Source organism: Silurus aristotelis, assembly GCF_946808225.1.
Source record: "Silurus aristotelis genome assembly, chromosome: 2".
NCBI lineage: Eukaryota > Metazoa > Chordata > Actinopteri > Siluriformes > Siluridae > Silurus > Silurus aristotelis.
Window position 1 is genome coordinate 765,095 of NC_139575.1, and position 23,095 is coordinate 788,189.

The 23,095-nt window shown below is 43.0% G+C and overlaps 1 protein-coding gene across 3 annotated transcripts in view; it reads left to right on the top strand.

Annotated features, from left to right (window-relative positions):
• The first annotated feature begins 3,052 nt into the window (after window positions 1-3,052).
• itgb7 (integrin, beta 7) overlaps window positions 3,053-23,095 on the top strand; it is a 27,710-nt gene continuing 7,667 nt past the window's right edge. For 2 of the 3 annotated variants that reach the window (XM_083562999.1, XM_083563000.1), the window contains exons 1-9: window positions 3,053-3,174; window positions 6,770-6,854; window positions 7,009-7,088; window positions 7,546-7,741; window positions 7,856-8,026; window positions 9,205-9,446; window positions 10,856-11,008; window positions 19,385-19,480; window positions 19,617-19,706. In XM_083562999.1, coding sequence (XP_083419125.1) covers window positions 3,172-3,174; window positions 6,770-6,854; window positions 7,009-7,088; window positions 7,546-7,741; window positions 7,856-8,026; window positions 9,205-9,446; window positions 10,856-11,008; window positions 19,385-19,480; window positions 19,617-19,706 — 1,116 coding nt within the window. In that variant the 5' untranslated portion in view covers window positions 3,053-3,171. The remainder of the gene's footprint in view (window positions 3,175-6,769; window positions 6,855-7,008; window positions 7,089-7,545; window positions 7,742-7,855; window positions 8,027-9,204; window positions 9,447-10,855; window positions 11,009-19,384; window positions 19,481-19,616; window positions 19,707-23,095) is intronic. The other variant, XM_083563001.1, reaches the window with a different exon arrangement.

Consider the following 23,095-nt stretch of genomic DNA (forward strand, 5'->3'; position numbering starts at 1 on the left):
GACAGACCAAGACAACACAAGACAAAACACATAACCCAAGACATCGGCAACAGTAAAACTGCTGTAGACTTCGATTGTAGGCTTTTCCATCTAAAAACCACATTTATAGCACATCTGTGTGTGTGTGTGTGTGTGTGTGTGTGTGTGTGTGTGTGTGTGTGTGTGTGTGTGTGTGTGTGTGTTAAACCCACTTCCTATCTCTGTGCTACTTATAATATCTACAGTAATCATCAGAACCCTGTGAGAGTTTTAAAACCCTGTTCATTGTCCACCCTGAAATCAGACTCCATTAAAATAAGATAAAAAACATTTTCCTGCTTACAAACTAGTAAAAAGGCAAAAGTTATAAAAGTGAATAAAAACCTGAAAAGGTAGAATATCAGTGCTGGAAAAGTTATCAGTCCTCTGATTAAGTCCTTTATAGAGCCACTTTTTATTTTAACTACTGACCGTGTTTCTGTACACTTTTGAATCGTGTGTGTGTGTGTGTGTGTGTGTGTGTGTGTGTGTGTGTGTGTGTGTGTGTGTGTCTGTGTGCACCAAGTCACCAATAAAAAAAGAAAACGTCTCTAGAACTTTAAAGTGAAAATATTCGTCACACATTACATCTTTCATAATCTTTTAATTGGGGAAGAAACAGTGTGTGTGTGTGTGTGTGTGTGTGTGTGTGTGTGTGTGTGTGTGTGTGTGTGTGTGTGTGTGTGTGTGTGTGTGACTGTTTTAATATGCAGGAAAAGATATTAATGTTGAGCATATTCTGTTTAATTGTCAGACATTTCCAGTTTTCAGCAGTGGATGAAGAAAAAAACATGTAGATGAGTAAAAGTGGAAACTCAGTAAAAGCAAAAGTTTCCATTTAAACTTTAATTTGAGTAAAATGATTGTTTTTGCCTTCAAATGTAGTTCAGTTTCCAAAGTAGTGATTTATTATAACTCTAATGTTCCTGTGATCATTTTTATCACAAGATTCTTCACTTAATCACCTCAGTTTCTGTGTAAAGACTCGAATGTGACTCTCAGCACACTGATCTATTAATAGAATGAGATTAATGACTCAAACACTGATTGATTTCTATTATAATGATCATGAACACAAAACCTTCTGTAATAAAACGTGTAAACGAGGTCACGTGTGTGGTGGTGAGGTCGAGTCTGGAGTTTCTTCATCATTTATTCCTCTCTAAATGTTCTGTTTGATGTTGAACTGATGCTGAACTGGATGTTGGTGATCAGTAGATTCACCGAGCGCCGATCAGAACACGTGTAAAACAGAGCGTGCGCTCGATCCTGATTGGTGACTCGCTGCGTGTTTCACCAGTTACGTTTTTATCCTCGTAAATAAAAAGAAACGACTGATTTCACTAAATGTAGTCGAGTAAAAAGTCAGAGATTTGACTTAGACATGTAGTAAAATTACAGTAAAAATCTCCTCAAAATGGAAAAACTTCAGTAAAGTACAAAAAGTGACTTAAGTACAATAACGAATTACATTTACTTCATTACTGTCCAACACAGTGATGCTGAGTGTCTGTGTGTGTGTGTGTGTGTGTGTGTGTGTGTGTGTGTGTGTGTGTGTGTGTGTGTGAGATACACTGTAGTGTTATAGAGAGTAAACTGTTTGACCCAGAAATATCCCACAGCTGCAGCAGCAGGAAGTCAGTGGCGAGACGCAGATGCCAATCTGCAGCAGTCAGAGCTTTCAGCCCTGCGTTTATATTCACTGAAGTACAGAACCACCTTCACTAATCACCTTACTGTTACCCATGGGGCTATGTGTGTGTGTGTGTGTGTGTGTGTGTGTGTGTGTGTGTGTGTGTGTGTGTGTGTGTGTGTGTGTGTGTGTGTGTTCTTCATAAGACTATAATTACCTCATTTAACAGTAGTAAGATCATTTCTCCTGTAAAGAAAATTACAGACTGAAAAGTATTTAGATAACCTTCACACACACACACACACACACACACACACACACACACACACACACACACACACACACGTGCTATAAGAGGAAGAGAGAAACAGGATGTATTCAGTAAAACTCCCGGTAGAGAAGAGAAGGTGGATGCAGTGCTGATGGTGAGTTTGTGTTTCTCTGATTTAAAGCTGTTACAGAAATCATTCAGGAAATGATAAAGTCTGGTTCATGTGTAATTATTACTGAAAAAACGAATCATCCTGAACCTCCCTGAAATCCCTCATGGAGAGATTCAGTCTGATCTCGAGGTTAACGCCGGCTCTAAAAACACTATTTCAATTTATAAATAAGAAGAAATATAATTTACAGTCGAGTTGCAGAAAAGTTCATTATTTGTAAAGTATTAGAGCAGATTCCCTTTTTACATTTTCTTCTTCAATTATTAAGATTATTATTTTTATTAACACTTTTATGTATTAAATGTAAATCCTTCTCTGAGATGCAGTACATTTCTGTTCAGAGGCACGAGTTCTGGCCTTGAATTGAAACACGTCCCTCACATCGTCTCATGTCGTCTCATGTCTTCTCACTAGGCTTTATATGGAAATGCAGTCAGGATAGAAGGTCATTCACTCAGGAATATCAGTGTTTCTTCATCAGAGATCAGGGTTTATCTGAAGGAGGGGTATATTGAGTGTAAGTGTAGTAGACGAGTACTGAATCAGATCATTCGCACACACACTCGCTACATACAAATGACCACACCCAATGATTACACCTATTAAATATTTTATTAATATAAATAACTAAAACAGTAAATAAAAAATCTGTAACTTGCCGGTGGTGTGGACAAATACTTTTAATCATCTCCAAAAGATCTACTCGATTAACTGCAGAACTGAACAGCAGGAACTTTCCTCTCCTCTGTACTGTGTGGAGCTCTAGTGTAAAGTTGTAAAGGGTAGTGTGTGTGTGTGTGAGTGTGTGTGTGTGTGTGTGTGTGTGTGTGTGTGTGTGTGTGTGTGTGTGTGTGTGTGTTCTTCATAAGACTATAATTACCTCATTTAACAGTAGTAAGATCATTTCTCCTGTAAAGAAAATTACAGACTGAAAAGTATTTAGATAACCTTCACACACACACACACACACACACACACACACACACACACACACACACACGTGCTATAAGAGGAAGAGAGAAACAGGATGTATTCAGTAAAACTCCCGGTAGAGAAGAGAAGGTGGATGCAGTGCTGATGGTGAGTTTGTGTTTCTCTGATTTAAAGCTGTTACAGAAATCATTCAGGAAATGATAAAGTCTGGTTCATGTGTAATTATTACTGAAAAAACGAATCATCCTGAACCTCCCTGAAATCCCTCATGGAGAGATTCAGTCTGATCTCGAGGTTAACGCCGGCTCTAAAAACACTATTTCAATTTATAAATAAGAAGAAATATAATTTACAGTCGAGTTGCAGAAAAGTTCATTATTTGTAAAGTATTAGAGCAGATTCCCTTTTTACATTTTCTTCTTCAATTATTAAGATTATTATTTTTATTAACACTTTTATGTATTAAATGTAAATCCTTCTCTGAGATGCAGTACATTTCTGTTCAGAGGCACGAGTTCTGGCCTTGAATTGAAACACGTCCCTCACATCGTCTCATGTCGTCTCATGTCTTCTCACTAGGCTTTATATGGAAATGCAGTCAGGATAGAAGGTCATTCACTCAGGAATATCAGTGTTTCTTCATCAGAGATCAGGGTTTATCTGAAGGAGGGGTATATTGAGTGTAAGTGTAGTAGACGAGTACTGAATCAGATCATTCGCACACACACTCGCTACATACAAATGACCACACCCAATGATTACACCTATTAAATATTTTATTAATATAAATAACTAAAACAGTAAATAAAAAATCTGTAACTTGCCGGTGGTGTGGACAAATACTTTTAATCATCTCCAAAAGATCTACTCGATTAACTGCAGGAACTTTCCTCTCCTCTGTACTGTGTGGAGCTCTAGTGTAAAGTTGTAAAGGGTAGTGTGTGTGTGTGTGAGTGGGTGTGTGTGTGTGTGTGTGTGTGTGTGTGTGTGTGTGTGTGTGTGTGTGTGTGTGTGTGTGTGTGTGTGTATGGTGGCAAAAACTCGGTGGACGGGTCACCTTTAGTGATGTTCTACCTGAAACAATCCACCTTTTAATCCCATCATTATTGTGTGTGTGCATCTTCAATATCTCACACAGTGAGAATAATCTTATCACTAAAGCAAGAAACCCAATGAACACAATTCAGCACGTCTCGTTTCACTGTAGCCACAACTGCACCTCCACATACATCATCTCCAGCAGAAGCCATTTTTTTCCGTTTCTGTGCATCGTTTTTGTGCGTCGTTTCTGTGCATTCTGTGTGCAAATTCTACAGGGAAAAAAATACAAAAGTAAAATCGGTTCATGAAAAAGTTTAACAACTGTTTTGAACTGTTTTGGTGATGTTTCCTCACCAGTTCCAGCTTTTTTTGAAAAGTCAGTCTTGTGAATGTCCTTTTTCTGCGACCAAATCAGTTTCTTCTCCTCCGTCATTCGTTGTGGAATAAAATATCCACATGACTAGATTAGAGATTGTGCAGTTTGCTACAGATGCAGTTTGTGAGCGCTGACTAGTGACTCTTTTTAGACATGAAGACGTTATTGTACACCTGTTAGAGGTCCTCATCTAATTTAATACATATGCATGTAAAAATATATAAGAAGGTAATAAAGTGATTATAATGAAGTGTTGGTGTCTTTCTGCCCTGAAGACCTGACGCTAGTGATTTGGTCATGTCTCGCTCTGTATCACTGCTGCAGCTCACACAGGAAGTCTGTGGATTATCATCATTTTACAAAAACTAGTGAGAGACTGAGCAGTCAGTGCCAGGAAAAACTCCAGCATACTTCCACCAAAAGGACCACCTGGTTTGCGGACCTGGTAGCCCTTCTCGAACACTCTCCCTAGGAGAGTCCTCTCAGGAGTGATCTACTATCTCAGGCAGGGGGTACAATAATACAACCCTGCCCAGAACTGTGGAGGCTGTGGCTGGGACCCCTGAGGGGGTGCAGCTCCTATCTGCCAGCCTCTCCATCGAGGTGGTAGAGACCATTCTTCAATCCAGAGCTCCCTGCATGAGGACGTCGTATGCCACAAGGTGGCACTTGTTTACTGCATTGTGTGAGATTTCTTCAAGAAAAGTTCGCCAAAGGATTTACTCCTTTCACCCTGAAAGTTTATGTGACTGCCATTGCACCTGTCATGCCCCCTCGTGGGGCAGTCGCTGGTTAAGAACCCATTGGTGACACGCTTTGGCTGAGGCCTCCGGTATGACCTAGAGTGCCTGCATGGGACTTGGCCATTGTCTTGGAGGCCTTTCTTTGAGCCTCTGACCAAGGTGCCTTTGAGGTTCCTCAAAGTTAGGACTGTGTTCCTCTTGGACATCTCCTCTTTCAAAAGAGAAGGGGATCTTCAGGTACTCTTTGTGGCCCCTTCTTGTCTGGAATTTACTTCAGGTTTGGCCAGAGCCTTCCTCTACCCTAGACCAGAGTATGTTCCTAAGGTACCCTTGGTCGTCCCACAAACTGCTATGCTGCAGGCATTCTCTCCTCCTTCTTTTCAGGCCTCAGAGCAGGAGAATCTTAACCGATTGTGTCCAGTGCGAGCATTGGGCATATACGTCCACAGAACAGAACTGTGGAGGATTTCGGAGCAGCTGTTCAACTGCTATGGCCCTCTGAGGAGAGGTTTCTCTGCGAATAAGCAGACGGATTTTGGATGCTATTTCTTCCTCTTATGAATCCTCTGGTCTCCCCGCTCCTTTCGGGGTCTTCTAAGGTCTTGTCCTCTGGAGTTTTCCTCCAGGACATTTGCAATGCTGCAGCTGATCCACCCCACTGACCTTTGTCAGGTTCTATAGCCTCGACCTCAGTGTCACTCCTGGCCCCTCTGTCCTTCGCCTAGCTATGCCCATCCACACTAGGCAGAAACTAGTCAGTCTGGCTTGATTAAACTCTCATTGCCAAAGTGTTTTTGACCAGCTTGAGTTCCTGAAGGGGAACGTCTCCAGGTTACGTATGTAAACATGGTTCCCCAAGGTAACAAGACACTGCGTCTCTTTTTAGAAGCTATCACTGGTTTCACTCCATGTGCTTTAAAGCTTCCTGGTCGTGATGTCACACTTTCCATTGGACTGATTATACACGTGATTCAGTGCATGGACAACGCAGAAGCATTCCCAAAGCGATTTTTACACAGCGTCTCGCATACGTAACCTGGAGCGGTTTTAACCTGCATTTGTGGTTAACAGGCAATGATTTCTGGATGCGTTAATCCCATGCAGTGATTTCCATTTCAGAAACATGACTGTTGACCCAAAGATCAAGACCATCCAATATTGATTTTCACCCTTGTCCCTTGTGCATGATAATGATGATGATGACAATAATAATGATGATGATGATGGTGATAATGATGATGATGATGATGATGATGGTGGTGATGATGATGATGATGATGATGATGATGGTGGTGATGATGAAAATGAGGAAGATGAAGGTATAATACACAGCAGGGAATGTGTTAGTGAGCTGCTGCTGTGTACAGTGGAGTGCAGTGTAACTCTACAGTGTGGTTAGCACAGTTGTAAGGTTGAAGTTCCTGGTCACTGTGAAGTGAATCAGGACTACTCAGACCTGTAATTCCTCATCAGAGGTTATTGCTTAATCTGAAGTAAACACACACACACACACACACACACACACACACACACACATACTGTCATTTTTTTCACACAGATATTTCTGTTTGCTGTTCTTCAGGAGTTCTTCAGGTCTTCAGGAGTCATGAGGTTTGTTCTAGTCTGTGCTCTTGCTTTTTACTTGGTGCCACTGAGATGTTCAGCAGGTGATCACCTTAACATCTTCACATTAACCATTTACTCTCTGTTTCTGATCTTAGACTAGATATCAATTTGTGTGTGTGTGTGTGTGTGTGTGTGTGTGTGTGTGTGTGTGTGTGTGTGTGTGTGTGTGTGTGTGTGTGTGTGTGTGTGTGTTAGATCCACCTCCAGTGTGTCAGTCTTACTCTACATGCTCGGAGTGTTTGAGGAGTCCAGGATGTGCGTGGTGCAAGCAGCAGGTAACTTCTCCTTATATAATAATCCAGATACCATCCTGATCCTTCATAATTATTATTATTATTATTATTATTATTATTATTATTATTATAGAAACAATAAATAATTTAGGAAATAAATGATGCTGTATTATTTTTATCAAATTGAAATATTACAATATACAATATATAAAAAGTTATTTCAATATATACAGTAAAAATAGGTCATATTAATGTAATGATCATCAACATCAGTGTGTTGGTGTAAATGGTGTAGAGAGTGTAGATAGAGGAGAAGGTATAAATGGCGAAGATAGTGTAGATGGAGAAGAAGGTGTAGATGTTGTAGAGGGTTTAGATGAAGATGGAGAAGGAGGTGTAGATGCAGAAGAGGGTGTATATGGAGAATTGTGTGTGTATTCGTGTGTGGCAGCCATATTCTCAAATGGAGTTTTACAGACTTTCTAACAAACTTCTGCAGGATTTTCTGAAATCTGGAGAGTCTGATGAACGTAGATGTGACTCCATGGACGTCCTGAGAAAAATGAACTGTACTACCAACAATGTGATCAATCCCGAACCTGACATCGTGAAAATGAAGAACAACGACCTGAGCAGTTCCTCCAATAATGTAGTGCAGCTCAAACCTCAGAGTCTGAAGGTCCAACTCCGAATCGGTGAGGAGAAACTTGTGTTCATCATGCAGTGCAATCCAAACCCATGCTAGCTGAAATAAAGACTGCATTTATTATAATGATTAATGCTCATGAAGTTCTCTCTTCTGTATGAAGGTGTGCCACAGGAATTCACTGTGGAGTTTAAGAGGGCTGAGGGATACCCCATAGACCTGTACTATCTGATGGATCTAAGCTACTCCATGAAGGACGATCTGGAGAAGATTAAGAACCTTGGACAGGACATTCTGAAAAAATTGCAAAAAGAAACAGAGAGTGTCCACATCGGTGAGAACATCGCTCTCACATGTACAGTACACTGGGTGAAGAGGGTAAAGATACATTAGATGGTGTAGATGGTTTAGATGATTGTGAAGATAGTGCCAATGGTAAGAATGATGTAGCTGGTGAAGGTGGTAAAGGTTGTAGAGATGTTATGGTGGAGGTGGTGTATTTTGTGTAGATGGTGGAGAGGGTTTAGGTGATGTAGATGATGTAAGTGGTGAAGATGTAAGTTGGTCTAGATGATGATGGTGTTTTTGGTATTGATGGTGTAGCTGATCTAGGTGGTAAAGGTAGTGTAGTAAGAGTAGATAGTAAAGATTGTGTAGAAGGTAGAGATGGTTTAGAATTGTATATAGTAAAGATGGAGTAAAAGGTATAGAAGGTGTAGATGATGAAGGTGGTGAAGAGGGTGTAGAAGGTGTAGATGGTGGAGGTGGTGAAGATGGTGTAGATAGTGAAGATGGAGAAGAAGCTGTAGATGGTGAAGAGGGTGAAGAAGGTGTAGATGGTGAAGATGGTGTAGATGGTGAAGGTGGTGCAGATGGTGTAGAAGGTGTAGATAGTGAAGATGGGGAAAATGGTGTAGATGGTGAAGGTGGTGCAGATGGTGTAAAAGGTGTAGATAGTGAAGATAGGGAAAATGGTGTAAAAGATGTTTATAGTGAAGATGGTGTAGATGGTAAAGATGGTGTAGAAGATGAAGATGGTGTAGTTGGTGTAGACGAAGTAAATAGAAGGAATGGAGTGTTCAATAGTGTTCTGTAGTGTAGGTTGTGAGGGAGGTAAAGACGGTGCATCTAAACCACTAGAAGCTTGTTTGCATGGACAAGAGCTTTCGCTTCCTGAAATAGAACAATAATGTGTTCTACAAGGTCCTGTTTCAGCCTCGCTATTGTCCTCCTTTTACACATGTGAAATCCGCCAGCGTGATGTAGATTCTCAGTTCTCTGCTGAAGAAACTCTGCTGTACTTATCAGTTCCGTCAGATTCAGCAGTAAAATACATGACGATAGAAGATCTAAACGTTCAGATGCACTGCAGTGTCCCTCTCCTACATGCTACAAGAAAACAAACAGATTTCTGTGTGAAACCTACAGATAAAAAGAGGTTCTACATGTGTGACTCCAGATGCAGATTCATCATTTGATGAACTCACGACGTCTTCTCTGTCCTGTGTTTAGGTTTCGGCTCGTTTGTTGACAAGGAGACACTGCCGTACGTTAGCCAGACCAAGGCCAGGAGACAAAACCCCTGTCCCACTCGCTCAGACATCTGCCAACCCGCCTTCACTTTCCACAATGTTCTGCCCCTCACCTCTGATGCCAACGAGTTCAAGAGAGAAGTCAGTAAGCAGAAAATCTCTGGGAACCTGGACTCACCTGAAGCTGGGTTAGATGCTATCATGCAGGCGGCTGTGTGCAAGGTGAGGATGAGGCTGTGACAGCCAATCAATACTGACCATCTATGTATCATCACCAGGCAGGCAGATAGATAAGAGTTCAAATGTTTTTTATCTAAATATTTATTTATATACTTCTGTGAATACAAAAAGAATAGAATTAAACTGAATTTGTTTTTAGTTCAGAATCATGGCTAGTTCACTCACTGACCCATATTTCCTTCCTGTATTTAAATTATTCCAATTTATATGGACATTCAGGCAACGTCAACACTAAGCTAATGATAACTACACTAATACTACGTTTGATAATGGCGTCTAAAAATGTTCTGTGTCCACAATTTTGTCCACACTGAAACATCTGAAAACGTCCCTGTACTGCGCGTGAGCAAAACACAAGACACTTCAATATGCCGTTTATTTACTTTCCGGCTCTTTCACATGCCATGGCAATGACTAAACATTTGTCATTGTTTTTGAAAGCCTCTGTTTTCACACACAGTCCACACTGCGACACGCAAACACTGTTTCCAAGTGATCCACTTCGGAGGGTGTTTTTAAAAAGCTACACATTTGTTGTTTGAGAACGACATCAGTGTGGAAAGAAGGATAAAACAAAGAGAAAGTTAGTGTGGACATGGCCTTACTCCTTCACCAGAGAGTCTGAAGCCACAAACCTGCTTAGTTTCAGGTGCTGACTACATGCCTGAAACTCAAAGCCCACATGTACTCAAGATCGTTTGATCTGAACCAACGTGACCCAAACCGACCGGTACTGACAAACCTGACCCATCCTCAAAATCAGTTTCTACAACAAATAACAATGAGAGCATTGAGCTGAAGCCCTTCTTCAGGGCAATGATTTCAATTCTCCACGGAGCAAGTAAGGGTTAGAGGACTTGCTCAGGGGCCCAGTGCTGGGATTTGAACTCACATACCTTTGATCAGAAGTCTAAAATCATAACCTGCTGAAGGGGGTTTGTTGTGAAAATGTCACACTAGTTCCTTTCAGATCGCTTCACACAAATAGATTTACACACACACACACACACACACACACACACACACACACACACACACACACACACACATATATATATATATATATATATATATATATATATATATATATATATATATATATATATATATATGTATCAGTACGAGGTGTAAAAAAAAAGATCATCAAACCGTTGATGGTTTCAGCACTGAACTCCACTTCTCCCTTTATCCTTAGCATTTAACATGAGTTCCTTCAGGAGTTGCAGAAAGAGCATGCTGCACATGCAAAAATAGATGATGTTCTACTAATAAGTAATCTGAGGAACACTGGTATCTCCTGACAGCTGATATCTTCAGTGAACAAGGTAATTTTAGTGAATTTCTAAATCCATACTCAGGCATGTTCTTCCTCTCTGTATATACACATTCAGAACATCAACTGGAGAGATGTGACTCGGATTCTGGTCTACACCTCCGATGATACGTTTCACATGGCTGGAGACGGACGACTCGCTGGAATATTTACACCACACGATGGGAAGTGTCACCTAAAACCTGATGGTTTATACGATGGCACGTTGCTTGTGAGTTGTGATTTAATTCACTTCAGTTCGTAGGGAAAGTGAGACTGGAGCTCAACCCCAGAAGAACTGGAACCAGGAACCACCAGATATCACAGTTCCTGAATTAGATCTTACAGACAGTGCAGGGCTTTATATACATTCACTCTGTGTTTATCACACTAGCAGGTAAAGTGTCCTGTGGCTTTGTAGTAAATAATGATAAATGTTACTTGTGGGTGTGGACTAACAACTTCTAATGTGTAACAGTTAATAGACTGTACAAGCATACAGATCAAATATAAAATAATACAGTATTCAGGTCAAAGATCAGGGGTGGTAGATATGTGGTAGTAGGCTAGAGTAGGGTAGGGTAGGTGAGGGTAGGGTAGGGTAGGGTAGGGTAGGGTAGGTGAGGGTAGGGTAGGGTAGGGTAGGTAAGGGTAGGGTAGGTGAGGGTAGGGTGGTAGGGTAGGGTAGGTGAGGGTAGGGTAGGTGAGGGTAGGGTAGGTGAGGGTAGGGTAGAGTAGGGTAGTTGAGGGTAGGGAAGGGTAGAGTATGGTAGGTAAGGGTAGGGTATGGTAGAGTATGGTAGGTGAGGGTAGGGTAGGGTAGGGTAGGGTAGAGTATGGTAGGTGAGGGTAGGGTAGGGTAGAGTATGGTAGGTGAGGGTAGGGTAGGGTAGAGTAGAGTAGGGTAGGGTAGAGTATGGTAGGGTAGAGTATGGTAGGTGAGGGTAGGGTAGGGTAGAGTAGGGTAGGGTAGGGTAGAGTAGGGTAGGGTAGGTGAGGGTAGGGTAGAGTATGGTAGGTAAGGGTAGGGTATGGTAGAGTATGGTAGGTGAGGGTAGGGTAGCGTAGGTGAGGGTAGGATAGAGTAGGGTAGGGTAGGTGAGAGTATGGTAGAGTAGGGTAGAGTAGGGTAGGGTAGGTGAGGGTAGGGTAAGGTAGAGTATGGTAGGTGAGGGTAGGGTAGGTGAGGGTAGGGTAGATTATGGTCGGGGAGGTTAGGGTAGAGTAGGTTAGGTGAGAGTAGAGTAGGGTAGGGTAGGTGAGGGTAGGGTAGAGTAGGGTAGGGTAGGTGAGGGTAGAGTAGGGTACGGTAGGTGAGGGTAGGGTAGGGTAGAGTAGGGTAGGGTAGGGTAGGTGAGAGTAGGATAGAGTAGAGTAGAGTAGGTGAAGTAGAGAATGTTAAGCTAGCTTGAGCTAGGTAAGGTTTGGCTAGATTAGTTTAGTGTAGATTTGTCTAATTTCAGTAAGATCAAGTTAGTGTAAATTAGGTTACAGTAGGTTTGGCTAGTTTATGTTGTTTGGCTAGATTAGTTCAGGGTATGTTAGTTTAGGTTAGGGTAGGTTTGGCTAGGTTAGGCTTGATTAAGCAAGGTAAGGCTAAACTAGCTTAGAATAGGTTAGGTTAGGTTTACTTTGGACAGTTAAGGGTTAGAGTTTCAAGGGTCAGGTTTAATTTGTCATATGTACAGATCTCAGTGACAGTTTGTACAATTAAATTCTTAAGTCAGGCTCCAGGCAACTACAACAATATTAAGCATTAAAAAAAAACATCTGAAAGAAGAAAAAAGGAGAGAAAAGTATTAATGAGGCATAAAAAAATCAATATTTATTTACAAGTGGGTGCAGAAGTGTTTGTACTGAGTGCAGTGGTATTAAAAGTTCTGAGAATTAAAAATTCTGCGGATTCAGTGTGTTAAACAGATGTATGTATCAAATGTATAACCGTCAGTAGGTAGTTGTGGTCTGCAGTTAGACTGTATTACAGTTCAGTGATGATTCTGATAAAAAATATTCTTCCGCCTGTTGGTTCTGGAGTCAAAACTTCCGTAGCGTACGCCTGGTGGCAGTTTGTGGAACAGGCTGTGTGCTGGTTAAAGGCGATCAGCTGGGATTTTTTTATCCTCCCTCAGACACTGTGTGTGGTAGATGACCTGCAAGGCTGGGCGTTTATCTCCAATAATGAGTTCTGATGTTCTTATGACTCTAGGACTTTGTTATCTAGTACTGTGCAGCTGCAACCAGACAGAGAGGTGGACACCAAGAAACTTGATGTGTAAAGGGGTATAGTTGACCTTCTGTACCCTTCTGAAGTCCTCTATCATCTCTTTGGTTTTACTGATGTTTAGGCAGCAGTTGTTATCACTGCACTATTGTAGTCTCACCTCATCTCTGTAGGCCGTCTCATCTCCATCATTTATTGGGCACAAGATGGAGGTGTCATCTTTAAACATGATGTTGGAGCTGTGCTGGGCAAAACAGTCATGTGTGAACAGAGAGTACAGGACAGGACTTAAAAATTAAGTCAGTGTGAAGGTGTACTTATTCCCAAATCTGACCCCTTGCAGTCTGTTCATCAGAAAGTCCAAAATCCAGTTACACAAGTGAGAGTTCACTCCTGATTCTTTCAGCTATGAAATGAGTTTTGGTGGAATGATGGTTTTAAAGGCAGAGCTGTAATTGATGAACAGCATTCTGACGTAAGTATTTTTCTTGAGTAATGTACGAAAGCCTGTTCTAGGAACCAAATGCGGAAAATGTTGGTGTCCACACGGACCTATTATGGTGTTGCGCAATGGCAGATAGCAGTGGATCAGTTCATACCTGCATGCTCGTTTTATGCTCTGTATTGTGCGTTTATGCCTTAATACCACACACATTCATACAGACATCATTGCCATGAGATGATTGTTGCAGGTGACAACTCAAAGACTTTAATAAAGGCTACTGTATGAAGAATCTCTCCTCCACTGTCTGATTCTCTAACCGGAATCCTGTTCATATTTAGCCGCATCAACCAGTTTAATTTAGAGGGATAACATCACTCCCTCATAAAGTGGTCCTTCGAGCCGGATTGAGAGCAACATTAAACCAATATGGACAAAGCACGAAGTGATGCATCAGAGACATCATCCAGACCTCGGCGCATGACGAATCTGCCTACCCACCTGGGTGATTACAATGTTGGCTACCAACCCGCAGGTGACCCTCCTCCCAAAGCTTCCTCTCACTGTCCTAAACAGCCCCGAAGCAACTCGAGGACAACGTCACACAGCGGTGTCTGCTCTCACTCCAAGACAAGTAGGCATTCCATTACGTCCGCTGGTGTTTATGTTCCATCAGAGCTTTCTAGCGTCCAGACTGCTATGCTGGAGGAGACGATTTAACAGAGACAGTATGACAGTTTACGGCAGCAGACAGAAGAAGACTCACTGATTGATCTGGAAACCCAGAGACTGCAGGCACAAGCCAGAGAGGCCCAGCGCATGCAAGAGGAGGCTCTAGAGGCAAAGGTGGCCCTGTCAAACCACCTAGAACGACGGCGTAAGCTTCAACAAGCAGAGACTGAACTTGAAGTGGCTAAGCTTGTCTCTTCCATGCTCTCTAACTCTAGTTCAACCACTCCAGTTTCTGCAGACTCTGGTTCTCCCAGCACACAACAGCTTGCACTGTGCTGCAAGCTGTTGTGTTCTCCCAGCACACAACAGCTTGCAGCACAGTGCAACCAGACTTGCTCACCTCAACTCCTGTCTCCCAAGCCTCTGCAGCCCCCCTTCCATTCGACAGCTGTGACATCAACGCTGCTACCCTGTCTTACCAAACAACATGGTCCTGATGGTTCTGCGGTGTCCCAGCCGCCACCTAAACCACCACAGGTGGACTCACCAGGTATTTACCCTGCAGGTATGCCCTTCCACACTGCACCGCACCCGGTGTCACAAGCGCTATTATCGCCACCCCCTAATATAGCACCTTTTGCTTACACTGCTGCTCCAGTACACCCTGAGTCATCAACATTGAACGTGCCACCTCAGCCATCAGCAGTGTTCCCAAGACCACGTGCTGTGAACCCTATAAGCAGCAGCATGCCCGCCGTGACACTTCCAGGTCAGTCACGACTCCCTAGCTCTAACTATCAAGCAACGACAAAGGCACTTAAATCTCCTGGTGACCATCAAGCTGCTCCATCTGAGCCCTTTCCCTCAGCTGTCTACTCACCTTATCCAAACCCAGAGCTCCTGTATGCATCAGCTTATGGCATTCCACAGCCTACCTTACCAGTTTTCGAGAGTGGTGCTGAGAGGGACTTTGCATTGTTCAAGTTAGCGTTAGACAATTTGTTGAGTAATCACAACCATATCAGTGAACAGTACAAATACCATGTCCTCATAAGTCATTTAATACTCCCCAGTGCTCATCAGCTAGCTAAAGCCTTTATGTATCACCCGCAGCCTTACTCCGCTGCGCTGCAGGCACTTCAAGACAAGTATGGACAGCCAAGACAGCTTGTTCAATCCGAGTTGGGTGCCATCTTGAACACTCCCCCTCTTAGGTTGGGCGATGCCAATGCCTTTGAATCATTTGCTTTGTCAGTCCAGTCCCTGGTGGGTATGCTGAGAAGTCTTGAGGGCCAGAACGGTTATGAGCTTTTATGTGGTTCCCATGTAGACCGTCTCTTGAGCAAACTGCCACCAGCCTATCGCGACAGTTTTGTTGAATACTGTCTAAACTGGGGTATTCTCCAGACGGGTACCGGCAAGACCTATACACTCCCTGATTTCGCAGGCTGGCTCCAAATCAAGTCCCAAGCAAAATGCATCTCTAGTCGAGCCGCGGCTATGTTCCAGAGTGAAACTCCCAAGGCCCCTATAAAGGCTAGAGGAACACCGCATCCTAAAGTGCATCCGAGGCCAGTCCTCCTGACATGTGAGAGTACAGCAAAGGATTCTAAGCTGCCAGCTTCAAAATCCAGTTCCAAGCCTAAGCCATATTGTCCCCATTGTGACAACAGGGATCACTACCTCAACTCTTGTGAGACATTCAAAGGGTTGACTACGGCCCAGATTGTGGATTGGATTAAAGATGGTAAACGCTGCTGGAGATGCGGACGGTCACATGCAGTAGAGTCTTGCAACCTTAAACGTCCATGTAAAATCTGTAAAGAGCTTTCTTGTACGCCTGAGGTACTCCATTTACAGACTGTTCGACAATGTCATACGGAAGTTGTAGGTTCGTCTGTTTCCTTTGAGATCTCTTCAGTCACCTACACAGAGGTTCACTATCCACCATGCCTTTACTGCGACCGGTCTAAGTCTGGCAGAGCATAATTATCCAGTAGCGGCGCTGCAACAAGCCTATCGTCATCTGAGAGATCTACCTCTTCCTCCTGTTGACGGAGTCAAACCGCTACTTCTTATAGGTTCGGACATGCCACATCTCTTAGCACCAATACGGCCTGTATTCCGTGGCCCAGATGGAGGTCCAATAGCCATCCGGACACAGTTGGGATGGTCTCTTCAAGGCCCCATGAGCCCCAAGCAGCCCTCACAGCGTTATCAGCAGTGCCTCCATATCACCACCACTCAATCACATGACGATCTGATTCGGCACGTTGAACGACTCTGGTTGGTTGACACTCTACCATACAACGAGAAAATGGTCACTAGGTCCAAGCAAGATAAAGATGCTCTCGCCATGCTCCAGAATGACACCATCAGGGTGAACGTGGCTGGCGTTCAAAGGTATGCTACGCCTTTGCTCCGACGCATGCCTATGACTATGCTTCGTGCAGAAAGGGATGCTGTCCTTTCCAGTCTTCGAAGTACCGAGCGCAGACTGGCACGAGATCCTGCACGGGTGAAGGCCTACTGCAATGAAATCAGAAAGCTGGAGTCCGCTGGATATGTAGCCAAGATAACCACAGAAGAAGCACACAGAACCTTAGAGTCCTGGTTTATTCCGCACCACATGGTACATCACAATGGAAAGGACAGGATTGTCTTTAACTGCTCTTTTTAGCATCATGGGCAGGCTTTGAACAATCAGCTACTTTCTGGCCCCATGCTGGGACCATCATTATTAGGTGTGCTTCTGAGGTTCCGACAACACACTGTAGCAGTGAGTGGGGACATAAAGGGCATGTTCCACCACGTACGCCTACTGACTAAAGACAAGTCAGTGATGCGGTTCATTTGGAGGGACATGCAGAAAGACAAGGAGCCTGAGATATACGAATGGCAGGTGCTCCCATTTGGAACGACATGCAGTCCATGCTGCGCTATTTATGCCCTCCAGCGCCATGCCCAAGAATACCAAGACGATTATGGTAATCTGGCTAAACTTGTTGAGAATTCCTTCTATGTAGATAATTGCCTGCACAGCTCTTCGAGCTCTGATGAAGCTAAGGAGGTGGTAAATGTACTTCGTAAGCTGTTGTCAGAGGGAGGCTTCAACTTAAGACAATGGGCCTGCAATGTACCTTCAGTCATAGAGCATCTTCCAGCAGAAGCCCGATCCCCTAACAGTGAATTGTGGTTGACCAAAGCAAGTATGGACCTACAAGAACTCACTCTAGGCCTACGGTGGAATTGTCTCACTGACACATTAGGCTATAATCTATGCTCTGGCGAGCCTTTAGAGCCTACCATGCGAAACATGTACAAGACCTTGGCCAGCCAGTACGACCCATTAGGTTATATCATTCCATTTACTACCCGGGCTAAAATTCCCATTGAAAGCAGAATTTGGGTTGGGACGAGCCGATAACACCTCAACCGCTAAAGGAGAAGTGGCTGACCTGGCTAAGAGAGATTCCTAATCTTGTTCAGCTACAATTCCCTCGACCTTACACCTCAGCATGTGCTGATCACCCTAGTGCCATCCGGGACCTCCACATCTTCTGTGATGCGTCGGAAAGAGCATATGGCTCCGTGGCCTATTTGCGCACTACTGGTGCTCAGTTAGCAAAGGTCATTCAGACGGAGTTGTCTCTTAAAATCTGTACAGTTACCCTCTGGTCCGATTCAACCACTGTGCTGACCTGGCTGGCATCTGAGTCCTGTCGATACAAGGTATTTGTAGGGACTCGAGTTGCAGAAATCCAGACCCTCACAGACACAGCTGAATGGCGGTACGTCTATTCCACTGGGGTGGATTGTTTCGGCACCTTTTCAGTCAAGGTTGGTCGTCGCCATGAAAAGAGATGGGGTATCCTCTTTAAATGCATGACAACCAGATGTGTGCACCTTGATCTACTGGAGCACCTTGACACCGATGCATTCTTACTCTCTCTGCGTCGCTTTGTAGCACGACGTGGTAAACCCATGGAATTACTCTGTGACAACGGTACTAATTTTGTGGGAGGAGATCGAGAACTACGTGACACCTTTGTTGACATGTGACCCAAACTTCAAGAGCTGCTTGCTCCTCAGAAGATCAGATTTCAACACATTCATCCTAATGCTCCTCATTTCGGAGGAACCTGGGGGCGTGAGGTCAAATCTGTAAAGATAGCATTACGTGTCATTTTGCGGGAGCAGGTGGTTCCAGAGGGCATCCTAAATGCCAAACCACTGGGATATGTATCCTCTGATGTTGCAGACTTGGATCCAGTGACACCGAATCTACTTCTAATGGGCCGACGCGATGCCTCCCTACCTCAAGTCTTGTTTGACTCTGCCAACCTGATCGGGCGACGCAGATGGAGACACAGCCAGGTGTTAGCGGACCATTTCTGGATGGCCTTTATTAGAAATTATCTTTCAAATTTGCAGGAGAGACATAAGTGGAGAAAGGATGGAAAGGAGCTGTCCGTGGGCCAAGTGGTTCTCATTGTTGATTCGCAACTTCCTCGTCCCCTTTGGCCTGTAGGCACAGTGACTGAGACGTTAGCGGGACCGGACGGAAAGATACGCACTGCTCATGTCAGAGTGCATGATACATCCTACACTCGCCCTGTGGTACGACTGATTCCGCTACCTAGGCTTGAGGATCAGCCTTAGACACTGTTGATAGGCTTTCTTGGCATTACAATAATCCTGTCGGATAATTGGGGGCGGCTGTGTACGAAAGCCTGTTCTTGGAACCAAATGCGGAAAATGTTGGTGTCCACACGGACCTATTATGGTGTTGTGCAATTGCAGATAGCAGTGGATCAGTTCATACCTGCATGCTCGTTTTATGCTCTGTATTGTGCGTTTATGCCTTAATACCACACACATTCATACAGACATCATTGCCATGAGATGATTGTTGCAGGTGACAACTCAAAGACTTTAATAAAGGCTACTGTATGAAGAATCTCTCCTCCACTGTCTGATTCTCTAACCGGAATTCTGTTCATATTTGGCCGCCTCAACCAGTTTAATTTAGAGGGATAACATCACTCCCTCATAAGTAATGTAAGATTAGGCTACATTAGTTTAGAGTAGGTTGAATTAGGTTATTTTAGGCTAGTTTAGGCTGGGCTACATAAATAGAGGCTGCAACACTTGCTTTGAGAGAACCAATCAGCACACAGATAGAGTTTCATGGCTTAACTAAAGGTTTTGGCAAACAGGTTTTGTTTGTTAATGGTTTTATGTGTGTGTGTGTGTGTGTGTGTGTGTTTCAGGATTATCCATCAGTAGGCCATCTCTCTCAAGTTCTTCAGGCTAATAACATTCAGCTCATATTTGCAGTCACAGATAACAGTTTCCCAGCGTATAAGGTGAGATCCTTAACTACAATCCCTCATTTACTGTTAATGAGTACTGCAATATTTCAGTTGCCTTTTTTTCTGTCTATCTCTTACACACACACACACACACACACACACACACACACACACACACACACACACACAGGCCCTGAGTGCGTTAATTCCTCAATCAGTGGTTGGTGTGTTGAAGAATGACTCCAGTAATGTGGTGCAGCTGATCTCCGAGGCATACGGGGTGAGTACTGACCGAACTAATGTGTATCTACAGCGCAGTGTTGTGTATCTACAGTTCAGTGTTGTGTAGCTACAGTATCTACAGTACAGTGTTGTTTATCTGCAGTACAGTGTTGTGTATCTACAGTACAGTGTTGTGTATCTACAGCGCAGTATTGTGCATCTACAGTATCTACAGTACAGTGTTGTGTATCTACAGTTCAGTGTTGTGCATCTACAGAACAGTGTGTATCTACAGTATAGTGTTGTGTATATACAGTGCAGTGTTGTGTATCTACAGTGCGATGTTGTACAGTGCAGTATTGTGTATCTACAGTGTTTAAACTGCACTGTAGACACTGTTTACATTGCAGTGTTGTACAGTGTACTGTTGTGTATCTATAGTGCAGTATTGTATATCTACAGTGCAGTGTTGTGTATCTACAGTGCAGTGATGTGTGTTTACATTGCAGTGTTGTGTATCTACAGTGCAGTATTGTGTATCTACAGTGCAGTGTTGTGTGTTTACATTGCAGTGTTGTATTGTGCAGTATTGTGTATCTACAGTGCAGTGTGGTGTATTTACAGTGCAGTGTTGTACAGTGCAGTGTTGTGTATCTACAGTGCAGTGTTGTACAGTACAATATTTTGTATCTACAGTGCAGTGTTGTGTATCTACAGTGCAGTGTTGTACAGTGCAGTGTTGTGTATCTACAGTGCAGTGTTGTACAGTGCAGTGTTGTGTATCTACAGTACAGTGTTGTGTATCTACAGTGCAGTGTTGTACAGTGCAGTGTTGTGTATCTACAGTACAGTGTTGTGTATCTGCAGTGCAGTGTTGTGTATCTACAGTACAGTGTTGTGTATCTACAGTGCAGTCTTGTGTATCTACAGTGCAGTGTTGTACAGTGCAGTGTTGTGTATCTACAGTGCAGTGTTGTATATCTACAGTGCAGTGTTGTGTATCTACAGTGCAGTGCTGTACAGTGCAGGGTTGTGTATCTACAGTGCAGTGTTGTGTATTTACAGTGCAGTGTTGTGCAGTGCAGTGTTGTGTATCTACAGTGCAGTGCTGTGTAGCTACAGTACAGTGTTGTGTATCTACAGTGCAGTGTTGTGTATCTACAGTGCAGTGTTGTACAGTGCAGTGTTGTGTATCTACAGTACAGTGTTGTGTATCTACAGTGCAGTGTTGTGTATCTACAGTGCAGTGTTGTACAGTGCAGTGTTGTGTATCTACAGTGCAGTGTTGTGTATCTACAGTGAAGTGTTGTGTGTTTAAATTGCAGTGTTGTATAGTGCAGTATTGTGTATCTACAGTGCAGTGTTGTGTATTTACAGTACAGTGTTGTACAGTGCAGTGTTGTGTATCTACAGTGCAGTGTTGTACAGTACAATATTGTGTATCTACAGTGCAGTGTTGTGTATCTACAGTGCAGTGTTGTACAGTGCAGTGTTGTGTATCTACAGTGCAGTGTTGTGTATCTACAGTGCAGTGTTGTGCAGTGCAGTGTTGTGTATCTGCAGTGCAGTGTTGTACAGTGCAGTGTTGTGTATCTACAGTACAGTGTTGTGTATCTACAGTGCAGTGTTGTACAGTGCAGTGTTGTGTATCTACAGTACAGTGTTGTGTATCTGCAGTGCAGTGTTGTGTATCTACAGTACAGTGTTGTGTATCTACAGTGCAGTCTTGTGTATCTACAGTGCAGTGTTGTACAGTGCAGTGTTGTGTATCTACAGTGCAGTGTTGTGTATCTACAGTGCAGTGTTGTGTATCTACAGTGCAGTGCTGTACAGTGCAGGGTTGTGTATCTACAGTGCAGTGTTGTGTATCTACAGTACAGTGTTGTGTATCTACAGTGCAGTGTTGTACAGTGCAGTGTTGTGTATCTACAGTACAGTGTTGTGTATCTACAGTGCAGTGTTGTACAGTGCAGTGTTGTGTATCTACAGTGCAGTGTTGTGTATCTACAGTGCAGTGTTGTGTATCTACAGTATGGTGAATAAGTTTAGTGTTAATTATATATTGTTTTGTTATAAGAAAAAAGAAAATCTGAAATGCAGTGAAAAGAGTTTTTATGGTGATGGTGTGTGTAACTATGGCAACACTCTCTTTTATTACATGACGTGTCAGTGTGTGCCTGCATGTAACTTTTTTTATAACTTCATGCAGCAGCTCTTCAGTCCTGTGTTACCTGTTCACTTCACTTTACTTCACTTCACTTTAGTTCCTTATATGTTTCTCCGTAATGAGTGATCCAGTGGTAAAGAAAAAAACTCCCTGAAACTTCATAAGGAAGAAACCTAGAGAGGAACCAGACTCTAAAGAGAACCTCATCCTCATCCTCAACACTGAAAGTCCATCATTACAGTTCCATCAGTGTTATAAAGTTATAAATTGTGCAGTGATGACGCTTACATGCAGAACTGTTCATGCAAACTGTGGTCCTGAGCACATTGTAGTGTTAATTACAGTCCAAATCCATCCGCAAAGTTCTTCAGTTGCTCAGTCACTTCATGGATCTAATGTTGAATCACCAACATCAGTTAAATAAATGCATAAGAGATGCGAAGAATCTGATATTTAAAGACTGAAAATGATCAGCATGACTGTCACTGTTCCACTCTGAAACCAGGGGGGAGTAAATTTATGCACTTGGGTGTCAATGAGTGTGTGTTATATAGAGCTCACTTCACCACACATCTGTGTTCTCATACAGATGTTTATTATAAACATGTGAATGAATACTGGTACTCTGTGTGTGTGTGTGTGTGTGTGTGTGTGTGTGTGTGTGTGTGTGTGTGTGTGTGTGTGTGTTTTTGTGGTCTGTGAAGATGATCAGTAAAAACTGTCATTGTCTAAAAGCTAACATGGAAACACACACACACACACACACACACACACACACACACACACACACACATAGGTGATGATGTCATGAGTTCCTCTAACACACCACACATCTTTTAGGACCTGTCTGGTCCATCCCAATCCCCTGATCCCGGATGTTGTTGTCTTTAACTGGAGACCCCTCGCTGCTGCTGAGGACGGGTTCACATGAACAGTCTGAAGATACATGAAGCTCTTTTAGAGGGTTAAACTCAGAAACCATGAAGATGGATTTATACTGTAATTAATAGAAACAGTCTGCTACAGTGGTTCAGGACCACAATCACTACCAATGATGGGGCTGTAATGAATAAACTTTCAGTGTTGAGGATGAGGATGGGTCATGAGTCTGGTTTCTCAATGTTTCTTTCTAGGATCATCTCAGGGTTTTCTTTACTTATAGGGACCCAGTAATAAATGTAAAATGACTATTTGTAAACTATGTATTTCAGTAAAGCTGCTTTGGGGGCATGTACACTGTTAACAGTACTATACAAATACCACTGGAATGAACTGAAGTA